Raw genomic sequence first — 19,638 nt, 5'->3', positions numbered from 1 at the left:
GCTGTCTTGACTAAGAAGTGTGCTGGGACCCTGCTAACCAGGCCCCAGCACCAGTGTTCTTTCACTAAAAATGTACCATTGTTTCCACAATTGGCACACCACTGGCACACAGATAAGTCCCTTGCAAAGGTTTGTGTGTTGTGTGTGTTGGTGGGGAGAAAAAGGCAAAGTCGACATGGCATCCCCCTCAGGATTCCATGCACACAAAATACTGCCTGTCGCATAGGTAAATCACCCTTCTAGCAGGCCTTAAAGCCCTAAGGCAGGATGCACTATACCACAGGTGAGGACATAGCTGCACGAGCAATATGCCCCTACTGTGTCTAAGTCTTTTCTTAGACATTGTATGTACAGTGTGGCCATATTAAGTATATGGTCTGGGAGTTTGTCAAAACGAACTCCCCAGTTCCATAATGGCTACACTGAACACTGGGAAGTTTGGTATCAAACTTCTCAGAATACTAAACCCACACTGATGCCAGTGCTGGATTTATTATAAAATGCACACAGAGGGCATCTTAGAATGCCCCCTGTTATTTTACCCAATCCTTCAGTGCATGACTGACTGGTCTGTGCCAGTCTGCCACTGAGACGAGTTTCTGACCACCTGGGGTGAGCGCCTTTTTGCTCTCTGGGGCCAGAAACAAAGCCTGCTCTGGGTGGAGGGGCTTCACACCTCCCCCTGCAGGAACTGTAACACATAGCAGTGAGCTGCAAAGGCTCAAGCTTCGTGTTACAATGCCCCAAGCCACTCCAGCTAGTGGAGATATCTGTCCCCCCCAACCCCCCCTGGAAACAGCCCCCACTTTTCGCGGCAAGTATGGAGGAGATAATGAGAAAAAGAAGGAGGAGTCACCCTCCAGTCAGGACAACCCCTAAGGTGTCCTGAGCTGAGGTGACCCCTGCCTTAGGAAATACTCCATCTTGTTTTGGAGGATTCCCTTCAATAGGATTAGGGATGTGCCCCCCTCTCCACAGGGAGGAGGCACAAAGAGGGTGTAGCCACCCTCAAGGACAGTAGCCATTGGCTACTGACCCCCAGACCTAAACCCACCCCTAAATTGAGTATTTAAGGGTGACCCTTAAACACAGGAAATCAGATTCCTGCAACCTGAAGAAAGAAGAAGGACTGCTGACCTGAAAGCCCCGCAGAGACGACTGAGACAACAACTGACTTGGCCCCAGCCCTACCGGCCTGTCTCTAGACTCAAAGAACCTGCACAGCGACGCATCCAACAGGACCAGTGACCTCTGAGGACTCAGAGTACTGACCTGCACCTAAAGGACCAAGAACTTCCCGAGGACAGCAGCTCTGTCCAGAAACAACAACAAAGAAAGCAACTTTAAAGAGACTCCAACTTCCCGCCAGAAGCGTGAGTCTTCACACTCTGCACCCGACGCCCCCAGCTCAAGTTCAGGACAACCAACACCGCAGAGAGGACTCCCAGGTGACTCCAACGATGTGGACACCCTGAGTCAACGTCTCTGCACCCCCACAGTGACGCCTGCAGAGAGGATCCAGAGGCTCCCCCTGACCATGACTGCCTGGTAACAAAGGAACCCGATGCCTGGACCAAGCACTGCACCTGCAGCCCCCAGGACAGAGAGGAACCACCTACCAGTGCAGGAGTGACCAGCAGGCAGCCCTAATCCTGGCCCAGTCTGTAGCTGGCCTGAGAAGCCCCATCTGTGCCCTGCCTGCATCGCCAGAATGACCCCGGATCCATCAATTTTTTTCAACGACAAGCCCGATACCTACTTTGCCCACTGCACCCAGCCGCCCCTGTGCCGCTGAGGGTGTGTTTTGTGTGCCTGTGTGTGTCCTCCCCAGTGCTCTACAAAAAACCCCTGGTCTGCTCCCCGAGGACTGGCCTGGTCTGCTCCCCAAGGACTGGAAGCGGAGCACCCCTGTTCTCCATAGGCGCCTGTTATTTGGGCCCTCCTTTGACCTCTGCACCCGACCGGCCTCGTGTTGCTGGTGAGTTGGCTTTGGGGTTGCCTTGAACCCCCAACGGGGGATTGCCTATGCCCAGGAGACTGAACTTGTAAGTGCTTTACTTACCTGAGAAACTAACTATTACTCACCTCCCCCCAGGAACTGTTGATTTTTGCAGTGTCCACTTTTAAAATAGCTTATTGCCATTTTTGCTAAAACTGTTTACATTACTGTTTTAATTCAAAGTTCCATACTTACCTGTGTGAAGTACCTTACAATTTATGTACTTACCTAAATTCTGAATCTTGTGGGTCTAAAATAAATTAAGAAAATAATATTTTTCTATATAAAAAAATATTTTTCTATATAAAACCTATAAAAACCCATTGGCCTGGAGTTAAGTCTTTGAGTGTGTGTTCTCATTTATTGCCTGTGTGTGTACAACAAATTCTTAACACTACCCTCTGATAAGCCTACTGCTCGACCACACTACCACAAAATAGAGCATTGGTATTATCTAATTTTGCCACTATCAACCTCTAAGGGGAACCCTTGTACTCTGTGCACACTATTTCTCACTTTGAGATAGTATATACAGAGCTAACTTCCTACAACTTTCTAATAAAAGTTTACTTCGATGTTGATATAAACATAAAACAATGCCTGGGATCAAAAGCTATTTTCTGTCCACTCACAGGCCAGAACTACATCTTCTTGTAATGCTGTTAGGGCCTTTAACTTTAAATACGAACTACGAAGAGAAATCTGCTATGGCCGAAATGTGTTACAATGAATAAAAGCATAATGAATTAGAACATATATTAATATGCCGTAATGATTTGGACAAATGGAAAAAAGTATTAGTCAATCACTATTTATTTAAACCTACAGAAGAACTATAGAAAGTGTTTTAAAATATGTTTGCCTTATAAACTGGATAGGGTGGCAAAAAGAGTTGGAACGTTTTCTAAAAGTATTTTTGATACTGGTCTTAATGTAAATAGCGTATGAAGAGATTAGCTAAAATGTATAGATTTTTACAGGTTTATTATTTTGTATTATGTAAAAAGACTGAATGTTTCTTTATATTTTTTCTAACAAGGCGAACAATAACGTTTTTGGAAGTGAGAAGCCCAAACGAATGCAAAAACAGGAGAGTGGACGGTGATATATCCTAGCAAATAATAAATCAAAACATTAGAAAGGTCTAACATGACAGAGCACAAGTGGAGAAAGAAGACTTAATAAAAACTACAAACTAACTCCCAAAAATAAGTGGACAATAAAATATTGCTTTCAAATACAAAAAAGCATGCCAACCATGACTTTTCCCAAAAAACGTATTTGTAGGGAACATTTTAACATAGACACAGATCCTACCATTCTCAAGCATCTCTTTTTTATCTAAAAAATGTTTCCACGTAAGTTCCACTTCTCTACTCTGAAAACTATAGCTCTGTTAACAAATTAAGGGCCTCATAACATGTTTGTGGTCTATACAACGCCATGGTAGAGGTGGCAGTCTGACCACCGGATTATAAGTTTGGTGGTCGGACTGCCAGAAAACCATTAGCAAATCGCCAGCACCGACATAGTCAGTGCAGCGGGGACCACGGCATTCCTGACCACAGTGTCTAATTTTAGAGATCCAGTCATTGGGACCACCATGGCCACTAAGACCTGCAGGACCGCCAAGCTTTCAATGGTGATCCCACTGCCATGGAAAGCTTGGTGGTCAGGCAGGTAAGGGCCCCAAAACAGGGTCTGAGGGGTATGGCCCCATGCAGGGTGAGGTGGGGCCAGTGTGGGCCCCCCAAAAAATATTGGGCTCAGGGGCGCACTGTGTCCCATGCACAACATGGTGCATGGGCCCAGACTGCCCATCGTGCCAACAGGCAGAGATGTATGGCTGGCAGTAGCTTCATTATACTGCCCCCTGCCTCCCACCGCCAATCACATCAGCCCTGTGTGGAACGTGTATTCCAACAGTCTTAGGGCCGCCAGCCTGGTGCCGTTCGAAAGACCGCCACCATGGTGGTCCGGCAGTCCAAACGCAAACTCATAATGAGGCTCTTAATCTAAATTGCCTTGGTACCAGAAATTGTAGGCAAAGCTCTCTGACATGTGTTTATTGACTTCCAGCGACCTAGCACTAACAAATATGTCAAATTTGCTACCACAAGCTACTACAAAAATACCCTTTCACTCAACATTAATCCTAAATATTTTTTCTTGCCAAGATATATTAACGCCTCATTTTAATAAGTTAGTGTCGTACAGCAGTAGGCTGAGCATTATGGACAAGAATATCACTGCCATCACCATTCCGTCAGAGCCACCACATTAATGGTGTAACACAAAATGATGCCCCCCTGTAGAATGTGAAGAGGGGCCACCGAGTCTCCTTTAACTTACAAATATTCATTGTCCTTGGGCTGAATGGGGCTCCCTGGTGGGTTAGGGGCCCCTTGCGCTGCAGGAATCTGTTACGCCCTGCACCCCATACACGTCACACCTTCGCCACTAACTATAAAGAAATGGGAGAGTGATCCTTGAGTACACGGAGGCCACCACAGTTGAAGAAAAGTGTTGAGGTAAGGGTAAGAAGGGTAACCGACTATAACAAGCATTGGCAAAGTCCATCAGTCTTGCTTGTGAAATGAAATGGTTGATTTGCAACAGTGAAGAACAAAAGTGCTTGAACAAAAATGCACAGGAAGGATGCATATGATGTGGTATTTGTGAAGGAAGGAAGATGTGGGGTCCATGCGCACGAAAATAAAACTTGTATATATTTTTATATATGCCTTTTATCATAGTCTTTGCTTCAGATGTTAGTGTATTTTTTATCTAATTTGACATCAGCAACGTTACAGGGAAATAAAGTTTCACAGACTCTTGTTGTGTGTACCGTTAGAAATAGAAGTTATTAAGTCATAAATTAACGTGTTAACTGAAAGTACTCATGTTTAGTTAGATGAACCAATAAAATAAATAGCGGTTTTTAGTGGCTGGATGAATTACAACATTGTAAATTGTGCGAGGCCTTTAGTTAAAAAAACTAAGGGGTTTCATCTCATCTTTTTTCTGAACAAATCTGTACTCTTGAGCTGCACCCTGCAGAGATATGTCCCTGCGGTCCTGCAGGGGGAGGCAGGGTTAGAAGGCAATGCCCGTGGAGCCATCAGTAAGGAGGGCGAGAGCATGTGAGGATGATGGGAGCAAGCAAGGAGGGACACAAAGCGAAGAGGTAGGTAACAGCGACGGATGACATCATCAGCCGTAACAGCACTGTTATAGTTTTCGCAGTGGGAGCTTCTTGACAATGCAATCTAACACATTTCATCCGAAAAAAAAATATGAAAAAAATATTCCAGGGAAACAACGTTGTTAACAACCAGCACTGAGGTTAAAATGGGAAATTGCCAGGGGCAGAGATCTGGGAGAGAACAGCAAGTACAGCCGGGGAGAGGCTGCTAGCTGAGCGCACAGTGAAGCACCTGCTTAAGCAGGTGAGGATGTTTTTGTACCTTGACTAAAATGTGTATTAATAACAGTTCCTCTAAATATGATTTAAGTGCGTGTACTTACACAGAGCGATTGCAGTTTAAACAAAATCATCACAATGTGTTTAAATGTTTTTTCTGTCTTAAATTAAAACTAGGCCTCAGTTAGGACTCAACACCATCTTTATTTAAAATGGATGGCGCATCTATTTACTCGTTTGACATAAAAATGCAGCAAGATGTGCGCTGTTGATTGTGTATGGTATATTGTTATCAAAGAACTCTCTGGAGGAAGCCATCCACTACATTCCAAGGGCCTGATTCATAAAGGTAAACTTAGACGATTGGCCTAAACTTAGATCAACATCTAAGTTTACTACTTTGGTCTGCACTTGGGTCGGGGTTACTCCCTTAAATTGGGACAGGCAGAAGAATTATCAATACTATGCTCTCAGACCTAGACATAGGGTGTAGGCAGGAAACTCTAGACTTTCTAGAATCATAAAAATTGGTTCGGTTATCTTCTTTACACTGGTTGCAATGACGATTACTGTACTATGGTCCTCATTTACAAGGCCTGTGACACAGGGCGGTGCAGCAAGTACCTTGCAGCACTGTCCTGCACCACCAGGAAAAGGTAGAAATGCGCCATCTCTACAAGATATGCCACATTTCTTCTTCACCCCTCCGGTGGTCGACAAATTGCTGCCTAGTGCTAACGCAGGCACCCTTGCACCATTGTGCAAGGGGGCCTGCGTTGTGGTGATGATTTTATTGTGCAGGAAGGGACACCTTCCTGCACAAAAACAATCACAAGAGGTGTTTTCCTCTTTCTATGCAGCACACATAGGAAGAGGAAAAACAGGAGAAATAAAGATATTTCTCTCCGTTGCGTCATTCTTATGCCACCAGGAGGTGGCGTAGGACTCTGATGCATTCCCAGACTTGTAAATCTGGAAATGCATCAGATTCCTTTGGGTTGTTTCATGGGAACACCCCAAATAACACCCATGGAATGCCCCTTTCACGCATACCAATGCGTGAAAGGGAGACATGTTTACAAGGCCATGCAAAGCCACGCATGGGGGCTTTGCGTGGCCTTGTAAAGTTGGGCTGGCACACTGCGCCACCGCAGCATCAAAAAGAATGAAGCTGAGGTGGTGCCGTATGCTGCTAGGGCCTCATAAGTGAAGTCCCATCTGTCTTATTATCACAGCTCGTGCTTGTTTATTCTAGGATGCAATTGCTTGAATAAATGCACTGAAATCCGGTTTTAAATCTCGAGTCCTGCCTGTGGCATGTGTGTCACTGAGTAACTGAGCGAAAGGGGTATGGCCTGTTTCCACCACTTCCTTGATGAGTCAGAGTGTCAGGATGAGGTTGCCACAAATCAGTTTCTCCTTTCTAGGGTTCCGTGAGGCACTGTGCCCTAGCCAGGAGTTAGGCCCACAGCTTCCAAAGTGGTGCAGGACTGGCTCAGTCACGCACACTCGGTGGTGCTGCCGCCCTAAACATGCAATCTTAACACCATAATAGGAACCGCACGACAGTGCATCAATCCACATCTTGTCTGTGTGCACCTAACTTCTTCTCACCTGTATACACCTGCCCCTTTAACTGTGTGCAAACTAATAAATACTGCAAGGATAAATGACCAGGAAACTGCTGTGGTGTGGGGACCAAAGCGTCCTAAAGAAGCCAAAAACAGTGACCTCAAGAGAGAGAACTTATTACAACGATAAAGACAAAAATAAATGTGAAGCAAATGGAGTGACAGCGTGTGAAGGAAAGAGAGTAGAATGAAAATGAGGAATGGAAGCTGGAAAGGAAAAAAGGAAACAGGATGGAAAGAAGTCACAGAAGAAGAATGGAAAGACAGATGGCAAGGAAGGAAATGAAATGAATAACAAATTAAAGAAAGGAAGAATGAAGGATGGAGGGAGCAAATAAATCAAAAATGAAAATGGAAAGAGAGGAAGAAATAAGGAGAGCATGAAAATACAATGGAATGATGGAAAGAATAAATGAGAGATTAAGTAAGGGAATAGAAGGACAGAAGAGAAAAATAATACCTGGAAGGATTACAAAAATAAAGGCTGGAAAGAAGAGGAGAAGGAGGGAAAAGAGGATGACAACTAATGAATGAAAGAATGAGACGAAAGAAGCAAAGATAGAATAAAGAAGGAAACAATGGAAAGAACGAACGATGGAACCAACGAAGGTTGGACCGACGTAAAAGAAGGTGGATAGGAAGGAATGAAAGGAGAATGTAAGTAAATAAAAGATTATTATAATTAGGAAAGGAAGATGGATAGAAATAAGGACAGGGTGCAAGAAGGATAAAAAAGAAGACAGGAAGAGGAAATCATTTTATTGAATTCTGGGACTTTTAGTCTTGTTCATTGTAATAGAAAAGAGGACTGCAAGTCCCAGAATTTAAACGGAAAAAAACCTGGACCACAGCAGCACATCCCGAGTGGACCAGGGAAATTTGGCAGCTATAAGGAAGCAATACGCAGGGAGAGAGAGAGCAGGAAAACATGCAATCCCATGGAATGCTGAACAAAAATAAACAAACACTGTCAAAGCCAATAGGTTTTTTTGTATAGCTATGTGTACAGCAGTGCGGCTGCTGTGCAGAATGGCTGATTTTTTTTTCAATCTAAGATACAGAGCTGTGCATTTAATGCTGGACACTGTTTAATATAAGTCTAAATTGATTGGTGGATGTTTACTCTTTAAAGCAATGTTTTGATTTCTGCCTTCTATTCCACTGTCAATGGCAGTGAAGTATTCTGGATTCTTGAATGCAATCTGTTTTGGAAGAAAAGGCCTTGAGATGCGTGAAGAAGCGATTCACAATGTTTGAAAAGTGGTGTGAAAATGATAGTCTGACAACGGAAGGGGTTGGGGACAAACACCGAAGATGGGAGGCAGGCAGCTGCAAGCAACAATGAGCAAGAATGATCACGAGGAATGATCACTAGGAAGCCGCGGCGATGGGGAAAGCAAGAATTTGTTTTAAAAAAAATACCTCAATCAGAGCATGAGCAGCAGAAGGATAGTTCTAAAGCACCTAATGAGTAGTTGGCCCATGCTCCATCGTAGGAACACACAAAGTGGAAAGTGAAACCAGCACACTCTGACCAATGAAAAGTAAGGAAACGATAGTGAAAATGAAGCCAACCAATAAATGAGACCTAAAAATGGTAACACAAGGGGAAAAGATGTGGACTGCACATAAGAGGTAGCCCAGGTTCCCTGGTCATAGTCTTCCTCCATGGATGTGTTAACCCCCTCCATTTGTCAACCTTGAATTTCCTGTTTCACCCCAAAACCTCAAGAGAGGACCAGGAGGAGGGCAGCAGAATTGGTACACGGGGAGGAATCAATGATGTACGGGAGGACCATTAGTGCAGTGTTTGGTGCGGTGATCTACCCACTGGGAGCTGAACTAGAATATCATGCAGCATATGAGACGAATGTGATGGATGGACAAGCATATTAGGTGCTTAATACGGTCATCTGCTGTGACCTGCAGGTCACGATTTCCAATGCAGGCAGGGGCAAATTAGCTTCTGAAATCAATATACTGAGTGCCCTTAAATTGAGTAACAATAACTTCCATTTATTATGCTTAGAGATGGCAAAATATGAACGGGCACTATACATTATTTAAAACAAATTAAACTATTATCGTCAAAGCATGGCTCCCTCTTTCAGGTAGTGGGAATTTGGAAACTTATTTGAGATGTCTTAAAAATATAGAAAAGCTGAAACAGTAAGTACACCCCCTTTTTAGGGTCGAGCCTACGTCGCATGCGCTTGCGCATGCGTTTCGCTTGCGAGACGCTTTAGGAATTAGAAAAGGGCTCGGAGCCCTGTCCATGTTATGTCAGTGTCTTTCATTGGTTCGTGGGCTTGCCTGTTAAAATCTGCTTGCTTTCATTAGTGGAAGGCATGCATACGTCATACCTTTTCTGGTGGTTAGCCCTCCTCGAGCGTAGCGACCAAGTACTGAAAACATGCGAGGCTCGCTGTTTTCCGTCTGGTTTGTGGACTACTTTTAATCTTTGTTCGCAGCGTGATCTCGCTTGGCAGAAGTCGGGCGCGTTCCATGACATCGAGTCTGTTACATAGTTAATTGTACTTTTGCCGGTTCCGTAGATAATTGCACTTTTACCGATAGGTTTCACTACGAGTGAACTGTAGCAGCCATTTAATGTGGCAAGAAAAGTCCGGTTGGGCGTTTACAACTGCTAATAGCTGTAACTCGGAGAAATGCGAGACCCGTTGCATTGCAAATGCTTGTTTAATGTATGCCTTAATTTAAGTGTATACTAAGATGATGTAGCCCGTTTTCAAGATATGTTTGCTTATTTTAAGGATATTTGAGGTGAACGCATCGGTCTCTGGGACAGTTTGATAGCTGCATCAATTTCATAGCAAATTTGTGCAAGACACATTGATTGCCTGATAGATTAGAATGAATAATTATATTTTAAGAGTAATGCGGTATACATAAACATTAATTTCATGAACCTTTGGGGAAAGTTTAATTCAGGGATATTATAGCACTATAGCCAGCTGCCTCAATTCCAATATCTAAAATATGTTAATGTCTTAGCCCATTTTAGGGAAAAGTTTGCTAAGCATTATTTTCAGCAGAAAATCTCTTTCGGATAAAAATAGGGGCAAAGAACCCATAAATCGGTTTGAGTAACTATACATTTAGAGAGACAGTGGTAGCTTTACTCAATTTAATAGATAAATATGGCAAATGAACTACCTGACTCTCTGAGTAGGATACACTAACGCCAAATGTTTTCAGACGCGTCCAGAGGACGATATCCCTGTGAAAATATGTCTCTCTTGAATAAAGCGATCAACATCTCTGAAACAGAGGAGGCCCATTGCTGTACTGGAAACAGTGGCATGTAGTTTTCATCCGGATGCGAACACAGTTATGAATTAACTTCAATCCATCTGTCCCAGCGGTGGGTCGGCGCTTATACCAGTCTTGAGGGCCTGTTATCTGCACCCTTCTTGAGGCTGGAATTTCTTCGCCCACCTCCATTTTCAGATTACCCTAACTACTCTGGTGCAGGTGCAATATTTCATTGACATGTTCACCAACCAACCATAGCAAAGTACAATTTTTGCCCTTGTTAGTCGGTGCAATGTTGCTTTTGCACTAGTCAGGCAATGCACCCTTTGGTGTGAAATCTAAGTTTGCCATTCAGGTCTTCCAGGTGTAGAGTGCCATCCTGACTTACCTGAACTGCAATAGGCTGGTTAAGTAGCTGTATCTCATTCAGCTGGCCATCTTGCTGGATGTAACTTAGCAGCACCAGTGGAGTGCAGGTTATGTTCTGGAACTCTCATTGAGCTAGGTAAATAACTTGGCCGTGTTTCTCAGCTCCTTCAGTGGCAGGTCCTGAGTGAATGTCATATCTGTGATAACTGATGAGGTATAATAGTTTGCTTATTAAAGCTATGGGCGAAGCTGCAGGACAGTGGACAAACTAGTCTCCCAAGGCCAAGCAGGCGACAGGGTAGGCTGCCTGTGTCCTAACTTCTAGGCACCTGGTTCAAACTTGCACCAGACACAGAGTGATTATGAAAAATGTTGTCAATTCACCAAAATGCCAGGTATACTGAAGATTCCTTCATGACCCTGTGGGCTCTGGTGACATCATAGGGTAGACCTCTTTCACACTTACCTCCCCAACAGACTCTTATTTGCTGATGTGGGGCTGGCAGAAGAACAAAGAGCGAAGGGTAAACAAGGACACCAGAGCCCTGTTTAATTTATGTCCCCATTGCTGCCTTCATGATACAGGACCGGCAGGAGCGGTGCCAGGGCGCCAAGAGGCAAGCCGGGGTAGCTGTTTGCTCCTTTTGCAAGCGTTTCTGGCTGGATCACACCTGCTGCTGGCCCCCTTAGCAAGCAAGGCAGGCTGGGAGACAGGAACTAGAACTGGGTGTGGCAGGTGGGCGGCATGGGAGTCAGATCAGCAAGTGTTTGCTCTGTTACTTTTTACCTCCATTCAATATTCAGGTATACTGTGAATCCAAATGGATAAATGTATGGCAATCTCGAGGGCAACACGTGTGAGGAATTTTTTTTAGCAAAAAACAAAATCAGTTAAAACTTGGAGACATAAATAAATAACATGAAAAAACAAACACAAGCATGACTAAAGCAATTGAACAAGATGGATGAAAATAAGTGGATTCTAACTTTCGTTTTAAATATTATTTTTCTTGTACTCCGTAATGAAAATGTACAGAATAAAATAACAGCTCAAACAAAGGAAAACTAAGCAAACTAATCAGCTCTAATTGTATAACTATTTTCTGATTCGGAAAGTTATACAAAATCAATCGAAACACAGTCAAAACATCCTCTACCTTTTCATGTGTACACTAATGTCACAATTTCTCCAGGAAATAGACAGACACAATAAAAAAAAAATACAATAAGGGAATAAAAACCGCACCAAAATAATAAATTAGACTACAGAGAGATAAGATCACTTGGACTACAGGGAGATGAGATTGTTTGAAATAAATTATTATGGAAATAAATGTTTGAAGTATATAGGGATTCAGACTCTTTCCAAATGCGCTGCTATTTCCTTAAACAGTTTCTGTTTCGAAATTGGCATTTATCAGGCATTACCAGCTTAAAGAGGTCAACAGTTTCAAGGACTGGACCAGTGGTGTGACATTTGAAAGTGGTGGGGCGAAAAAGTCTGGGTGTGACTTTTATGTAGCGAGTGAAGCGAGCAAGCTCAGTGGACAAACTTGGAGTCCAGGGTGGGTCCTCCTTCCAAGATAAAAAATTAAAAAAGATTGACACACTGTGCATTTAAAAGAAAATCAATTTAGTGAGAAGCAGTGCTAATGTATAGTCTTGAAATATTAAACATATTAAAAACTGCCCCATATCTTAATGCTGGGTCAGCTCCCAGCGTCCTACTTCACACAGATGTAGCAAACAGAGTGAGACCTTGTAGTACTGCTTAAAGTATGATTTTAATGTGAAGTTACAGGAATTCACATCACAGTGTAATTAAATAAAGGAATATTGTTAGGTCTCAAATCAACAGCCAAGTTAAACTTCTGAAGAACGTCAGACCAATATGAATTTAATAGATGCCCAATAGAGGTATAAAATATGTCCTTGACTTTATGACATAATTAACACTGGTTATAGTGTCAAAAGGCCCCAATGATATAATTTTCTAGAGTATGATATTTCCTAAAAAGCGTTTTTGTTGTGTAAGTCTCAAACCCAAGTGCTTATACATTTAGTAGACATTTTTTAAATGCTTGATCATATCTCATTTGCAAACATCATGTCTACAACAGTAACCCAGGCCCTCACAATACTGGAAAGGTTATAGGTCAATATGAATGTCCTCATTAATTTAGCGAATTGAGAAGCTGTCGTCATGTCTGATGCTAGTTTTAACTGCATCAGCAAGAAGGATTTATCAGAAAGTAGACACCAGAGACAACATTTATCAAAATGTTTTGAAAAATCTCAATGTTAAGACAGGCCAAATTAGGTTTTCAAAAATCAAATTACAGTGGGTAACTACTTCATAACTCTTCCGACAAGTAAAGCATACCTGCAAGTCTCCATAACTGTCATTGTAATGTTAATATTCCCCACAAATAGCTGTAGGAAATCTGTTTTTCCAAAGTGGTCACTCCGTATTTTTCACCTTTTGCTAGACTATATTTTAGCTGGTGTTAGACCCCTGTGCACTTTAACACTGCTATCCAATGGTAAGTGCCTGTGCTCCCCCTTAAAGCATGGTTGAATTGGCATATTCCTAATTGGTATATTGAACTTACTTATATGTTCTTAGCGTATGGTGCAAAATGTACCCAGGGCCTGTAAGTTAAATGTCACTAGTGGACTGAGGCACCTATTGGGCCATCCAGAACAGTGAAAGTGTAAAATATGATTTAAGGCCTACCACTGTAGCCTGACTGTGGTAGTTTAAACACTGCACTTCGGCCAGACAAAATCAATCATTCTGAATGATAAAACATCCTTTTTAAATATTAATAAGTCACCCCTATGTAGGCCTTCTAGTCCACAAGGCAGGGTGCGTGGTATTTAAAAGTAGGACATGTAGAAATGTAATATTACCATGTCCTTAACGTGACTAACCCCTAAAAACTATTTTTCACTGTGAGAGGCCAAGTTGCCCGATGTAGAAAAACAGAATACAGATTAAAATCCAAATACTGTATCCCGGAAATGGGACGTGATAGAAAAATAATTTTAAAAACTATTTTAATAGTTAATAAAAATAAAATTCAATTGTGAAGTCAGATTTTTAAATACATATTAGGGAAAGGTAACCTTTGGAAAGTTATCTTTTCCCTGCTTAAGAATTCCTGGAGGCTAAATTTGCATTTCCCCTCCAGCATCTCCTAGCCAGTAATTAGCATTAGAATAGGTTTGAAATGCCTCCCAAGATCAAACAATAGCCTAGACTGAATGGGTAGAGATGACTCCTGTGAGCACGGTGGGGGTTATGAGCATCCTTTGTGACAATACAATGTGAAATTCTGCTTGAGTGTGAAATCCTCCTTGACAGGTCTGCTGGGTTTACATATAACACTTTGGGACACGTTTGAGAGACAGACAACAGGATGACAAGACAGTTCTTGTGTATCCACCGTCTGGTTGCTGATGAACCCTGTATTTTTCTACCGGACTTCTGTCTAGGGGTACAGTAGCTACTTCAAACTGGTTGTTGGCGTTATTTGTGGGATGACACTAGGATTAAAGGGGTACACTACCCACACACACACACACACACACACAGTCTTCAGAGCCCACATTTAGTGTGTACTTTCAACATTTTGGAAATGCCTGTGGTGGTTAGGATAAGACCCAGGAACTTTTACTGCAATGGTTAGCGCTGGGAAACCTTAGGGTAGCCATGCGCTTTACAAATCTTATAACATAACATAACATACCTAGTAGTAACTCCCACCCACTAGCTTGTGCCAGACATAAATTTGTTATTTCCAAGCACCCAATACAGAACACTGCTGAACCGGAGGAAGAACTGATGAGGACTGGGCCTGCTATCTGTGACATGAGAAGAACCTTAAATGACTCAACAGGCTCCTTCTTGTACCCAGGGCAAAGAAGTAGATAACAAGGGCCAAATGGATGACTTCCGGTACAAGGTACGGGGATCCAACAATCTACAAGAGGCTTTTCCTGCAACTGCCCAGCTGACCAGTGCCAACTGGACCTGGAATGGATTCTGCCATTGGTCTCTGCCTGTGAGTCTCTAAGTACCTCCTATAAGGTCCTTGGGGGCTTTACAAGTGTAATCCTATGGTGGATTGGGACTTATAGGATGTGAGAAAATCGGTTACTGGTTGACTGGGGTGTGAGCCTTGGTCAAGAACCAACCACAATCCTTGTCAGAGTAAGGCTTAAGCAAACCCCAAATTTACCTGTGTTAAAACCCCTTGTAGGTTGGCACTTAGCAGTCAGGCTTAACTTAGAGGCAATGTGTAAAGTATTTGTGCAACACTTCAAAAAGTAACACAGTGAAAACACCACACAAAAAGATTCCACGCTACGTAGGTGAAATAGAAACAAAATAATAAATAAAACAAGACTAAAACAACAAATATACAAACAGTAGAACCAGCAATATGAATTTTTAAAGACTAAAGTAAATATGGCGCCAAAATGCACAAAGCGACAACTTGCAATATCTGGTTGCACTTGACCAGGTCAAATTCAAAAGTTCAGGTTAATCCCATTAAAGTTTTACCTTCTCAAGTTCATGCCAAAGTCCCATTCGTGTTGCCGAGGGGGCGTGATGAGCAGGGAGAGCACCACAGGAGGCTGGCAGCAGAGCACCAGCAGCTGGTCGGCATTGCTGGGGCTTCGCAGTGGTAGTCCCCATGAGTGCTGATGCTGCAGTGCAAAGAATTGGGCTGATGGAGCTTCCTCACTGCAGCTGGGCCCAGGGACTGGTAAAGGGTGCTTGGGATCCTTTTATGTTCCTGAGGTTCAAATCAGGAGGCCAACAGTCTAGCCCTTGGAGTCACTCTGGGGTCCTATGTTCAAGAGGAAGTTGTAGGTCCAGTTCTTCTTCCCCAGACAATATGGCAGCAGGTCAGCACAGCAGGGCGGCAGTTCCTTTTGAGCAGTAGTCCAGCAGAGTAGTAGTCTTTGTGGCAGCACAGCAGTCCTTCTTCGTTGCAGAGTGTCCACATGTCAGAGTTGGGGTCTGAGGTCAAGTATTTATGCACACTTGTGCCTTTGAAGTGGACATTAGCCTTGCCTTCCAGGATCTAGCTCCAGATTAACTACAGGGGGAATGCAGCCCTTTGTGTGGAGACAGTATATTCAAGTGTAAGTGAGAGTGAGCTCCATGCTCCAGTTCTGCCAGTGATGGCCCATCCAGTCACACCTAAGCTCCTCACGTTGCATTAATTTCTAGGAGAAATACACAAAGCAAAATTGTCAGCTACACCCAGTTATGTGACCGAGAGACAGGCAGCATGCACCTAATGGCTTATTTAAGAAAATGGCAATTTTTTAAAAGTGGCATTTTTTAGAACTTCATTTTAAAATCCATATGTTAGGATTTTAAATTTTGATTCCAGAGGCACCAAACTTGAAGGTTACCAGTTCCCATTTGGAAATTAGACCTATAAAATTTAATAAGGTAATTCCAATGTTATCCTATGGAAAAGGTTGGCCTTGCAGTAGTGAAAAATTAATTTACGAGTTTTTCACTACCAGGACATGTAAAAGTTAAAAGTACATGTCCTACTTTTTAAATACATTGCACTCTGGCCTCTGGGTATCTAGGGTCTACCCTAGGGGTGACTTATGTGTGTTAAAAAGAAGGTTTGGGCCTGGCAAAAGGTTTATTTTGCCAGGCCAGGTTGAAATGGCAGCTTAAAACTGCACACACACACCCACGTTTCAATAGCAAGTCTGAGACATGGTTAAAGCAGTCTTTAAGTGGGTGACACAGTCAGTGCTACAGGTCCACAATAGCATGTCATTTAGAGGCCCTGGTCACATGTAGTGGCACTTTACAAGGGACCTGTCAGTAAATTAAATATGCCAATTCACTTTAAGCCAATGTTACCCTAGCACTGGTTAGCAGTGGTAAAGTGCACAAAGTCCTAAGGCCAGCTAAAATGAAGTTAGCAAAAACAGAACATCTGAAGGCAAAATGTTATGGGAAAACTATGCCAAGGATGCCAGGTCTAGCAAAGGACTAAGACAGAAGGTAAAAATATTTGATCAGGATAAACCTGGTTGCTGTATCCTGCCAGCACTCTATTGTGGTTCGCCTCAACCTGCGCCTACATTTCAGTGTACAGTGACCATTGATTATCACTGGTGCTTTGTGCTTCTTGCACTGTTCCTACCTATTTTATTTTTTATTCACATCTCCGGTTCCCCTTGTTAGATGTGTGACATTTCAGTGTGATTTTATTAAATGTTAATTTACTTTTCACATTTCTAAGGTTGTTACTGTTTCGCATGTTGACCTTATTACTGGTTTGGTACTGCATAAGTACTTTACACATTGAGCTAAGGTAAGCTTGTATGCTCTGTGCCATAGTTACCAGGAGGATGAGCACAGGTTAATTTACCTACTTTGAGGATTCATGCTGACAATGGTTGTGATTATTCCTTGAGATGGTTAGTCTGTTTCAATTTCTAATCATCTCAAGAATCAGTTTGTTCTCTAAATAGGGAGGGAGCTACTGCATTTTTGGTTTGGTTTGGTTAAGGCTTAGGTGGACTCTGGAACCCGAAGCCTCTCTTAAAGTGCAATGTTTAAAGTAAGACATTGATATTGGAAAATGGCTACAACACTTATGGATTACTTTTATGGCATGGTCTAAATACTACTCAGGATAGGTAAGTAACAATATGTCAACTGCACTGACTAGAATTGTGTAGTGTTTAGTAGTGTTTACCAAACCGGGTGACCTCAGTTATCTTTTCATCAACCCTTAAAGCCATTACAGATAATTCAGTGATTTGATCAAATTAGGTAAAGTATCATTAAAGGTTAGTGGAGTGGGGGCTGTGCATGGTAATAAAAGAAATTAGTACATAGGTGCAGATCAAATCAGATTTGATACCCATCAAACTACCCTAAATGTCAGCTCAGGCATCTGTTGCATACATGTACCCATGGGCTTCCCCTCCGTTAGAGAAGCGGAGCGTCGCCCCACTGTGAAAAATGCCCCAAGGCACTGCCCAGAGATGAAAAATACAGTGGTGATAAAGTTAATTTATCACCTTTTTATTTTTCATCCTCCGTCCTGAAGTGAGTGTCGGGACGGGGCGCGGCTACCTAAGTTCTGGCAGCAGGAAGGATTGTGACCTGCCTGTGCACTCGTTTAAAGTGTGCATGTCCCTTTGGCCCGCTATCTTGCGACGGCCAGCTAGATATGCGCACTTTAAACTTCTCTAACCCAACTGTCTTGAGACAGCTAGGTAAGAGAAAGTCGAGGCCTCCAGTGTCCTTGGGAGCACCGAGAGAGGCTGCTCACTTAAATCCTGGCACTGCTTTTATACTGATTACCAGCATTCGTGCATTAAAAAACTAATTAAAAACAAGGAAGTGGAACCCTAGGCAACATCCATAAAGACGAGCTGCCCCTGTGTTCCTTATATTGATTTTGCCACTTCTGAGGCCAGGGGTCGGCAGACACAGTGCCAGGGGTCAAAAGGGGCAAGCCAGGGGTCGCAGCTGCGACCCCTGACTACCCCTTAGTGACGTCCATGTGAAGTGTCCGTCAGCAACTTCAAAGTAAGTTATTTTTTATTTTATTTATTTTACGCCACCCCCTCCTTTCATGTAGCGCTCGTGCATGCACCCACCCCCACCTATTTGCGCACCCTACCACTCTCGATGATTGCAAGACACCCCTGCCTTTACCCCACCTCTTCATGCATCCATGCTCATGCTCATTACTTGTGCACCAGGACTTCCACTGCAGCACACCTGGGCCACAGGCCTATTTGCCATCCATTGATAAGGACTTGGAGCAAGGCTGCACCACCTCACCCCTGCCTCCACAGGGTCATGCTAGAAAGATCACATCAAAGGGCCTCCATTGTAGCCGGGGGACGCTCACAGCATAATCAGGACTCAGGAAGACTGCTAACAGCCTGTCAGGATGAGAAGAGAACCGCAAGCGAGGAGAGCTCGTGGGCTGGTCTATCTTAGGTCAGATGATAACCAAAAAGGCAGAACTGATAACGATAAAAACACTGCACTGTCTGAAAAACAGTATGGCGCATTAAAATACTAAAGGTACATTGCAACAGACATTTTCACAGTCAGCAACGCACAAACTGGCAGCAGAGGGATTGCTATTCTGAGTAGCTGGGTGTCGGATTGGGTCACATGGGATACCTCTCACTCCAACCTGCTGGCTCCGCTCGGCTCACACCATCTGTCATATGTAACAGAGCTCCACTAGGACCTCGCTGGGCATCTGGAACCTCACCCTCCAGGATTTTTCCACCAACTGTCTCTTCCTCTTCCTCTGTATCATCTTGAGCGCCACCTCCAGACACCTTTTCTCATTTGAACCAAGACACATTTCGGGTGACCTGCTGCTCTCCCTTCCGAACAGTCACCATCGTCCGTTTATCTCATCCACCTCCCGCACTCCAGGTTTGTAAGGGGTACGGAATTTCCATCCCGATGTCGGTCCTGCACCACCACTTCATCACCCACCTGAAGATCTGGGCATCTCGTTCTCCTCCGGTCACTCACCTTTTGATTTGTTCTCCACCTCTTCTCTTGGGCACCTTCCCCATCTAGTTCATTTGGCCGCCACTGTGAGTCCACCGGGATGCAGTCCCATGGGGGCTGTCGGAATAGTAGCATCGCAGGGGCACAGCTGGTCGTGCTATGAGGCGTCTGCTGGTAGGCTCAAAGGAACTGGTGCATGCACCGTTCTGTCTCGTCCCAATGCTCCATGCCGATCCTCAGGGCTCGATTAAGGGTCCTCATGAATCTCTCGACATCCAGATTGGCCTGAGGCCAGTGCAGAGTGATCCGACGATGGTGTTTGGCCAGCTGGCCAAAGTAGTCTCGAAACACTTGACCCTGAAATGGTGGCCCATTGTTCGACCTCACTTCGTCA

General features: G+C 43.6%; 1 protein-coding gene across 1 annotated transcript in view; it reads right to left on the bottom strand.

Annotated features, from left to right (window-relative positions):
• The window catches only part of CLIC5 (chloride intracellular channel 5), a 584,489-nt gene that overhangs the window by 549,708 nt on the left and 15,143 nt on the right, over positions 1 to 19,638 (bottom strand). Inside the window, exon 2 of the mRNA XM_069236099.1 lies at positions 15,270 to 15,940. Coding sequence (XP_069092200.1) covers positions 15,270 to 15,404 — 135 coding nt within the window. The 5' untranslated portion in view covers positions 15,405 to 15,940. The remainder of the gene's footprint in view (positions 1 to 15,269; positions 15,941 to 19,638) is intronic.

This window comes from Pleurodeles waltl, chromosome 5 (assembly GCF_031143425.1).
Source record: "Pleurodeles waltl isolate 20211129_DDA chromosome 5, aPleWal1.hap1.20221129, whole genome shotgun sequence".
Classification (NCBI taxonomy): Eukaryota; Metazoa; Chordata; class Amphibia; order Caudata; family Salamandridae; genus Pleurodeles; species Pleurodeles waltl.
Note: the sequence above shows the minus strand (reverse complement) of the source record. Positions and strands in the feature narration are given on the sequence as shown.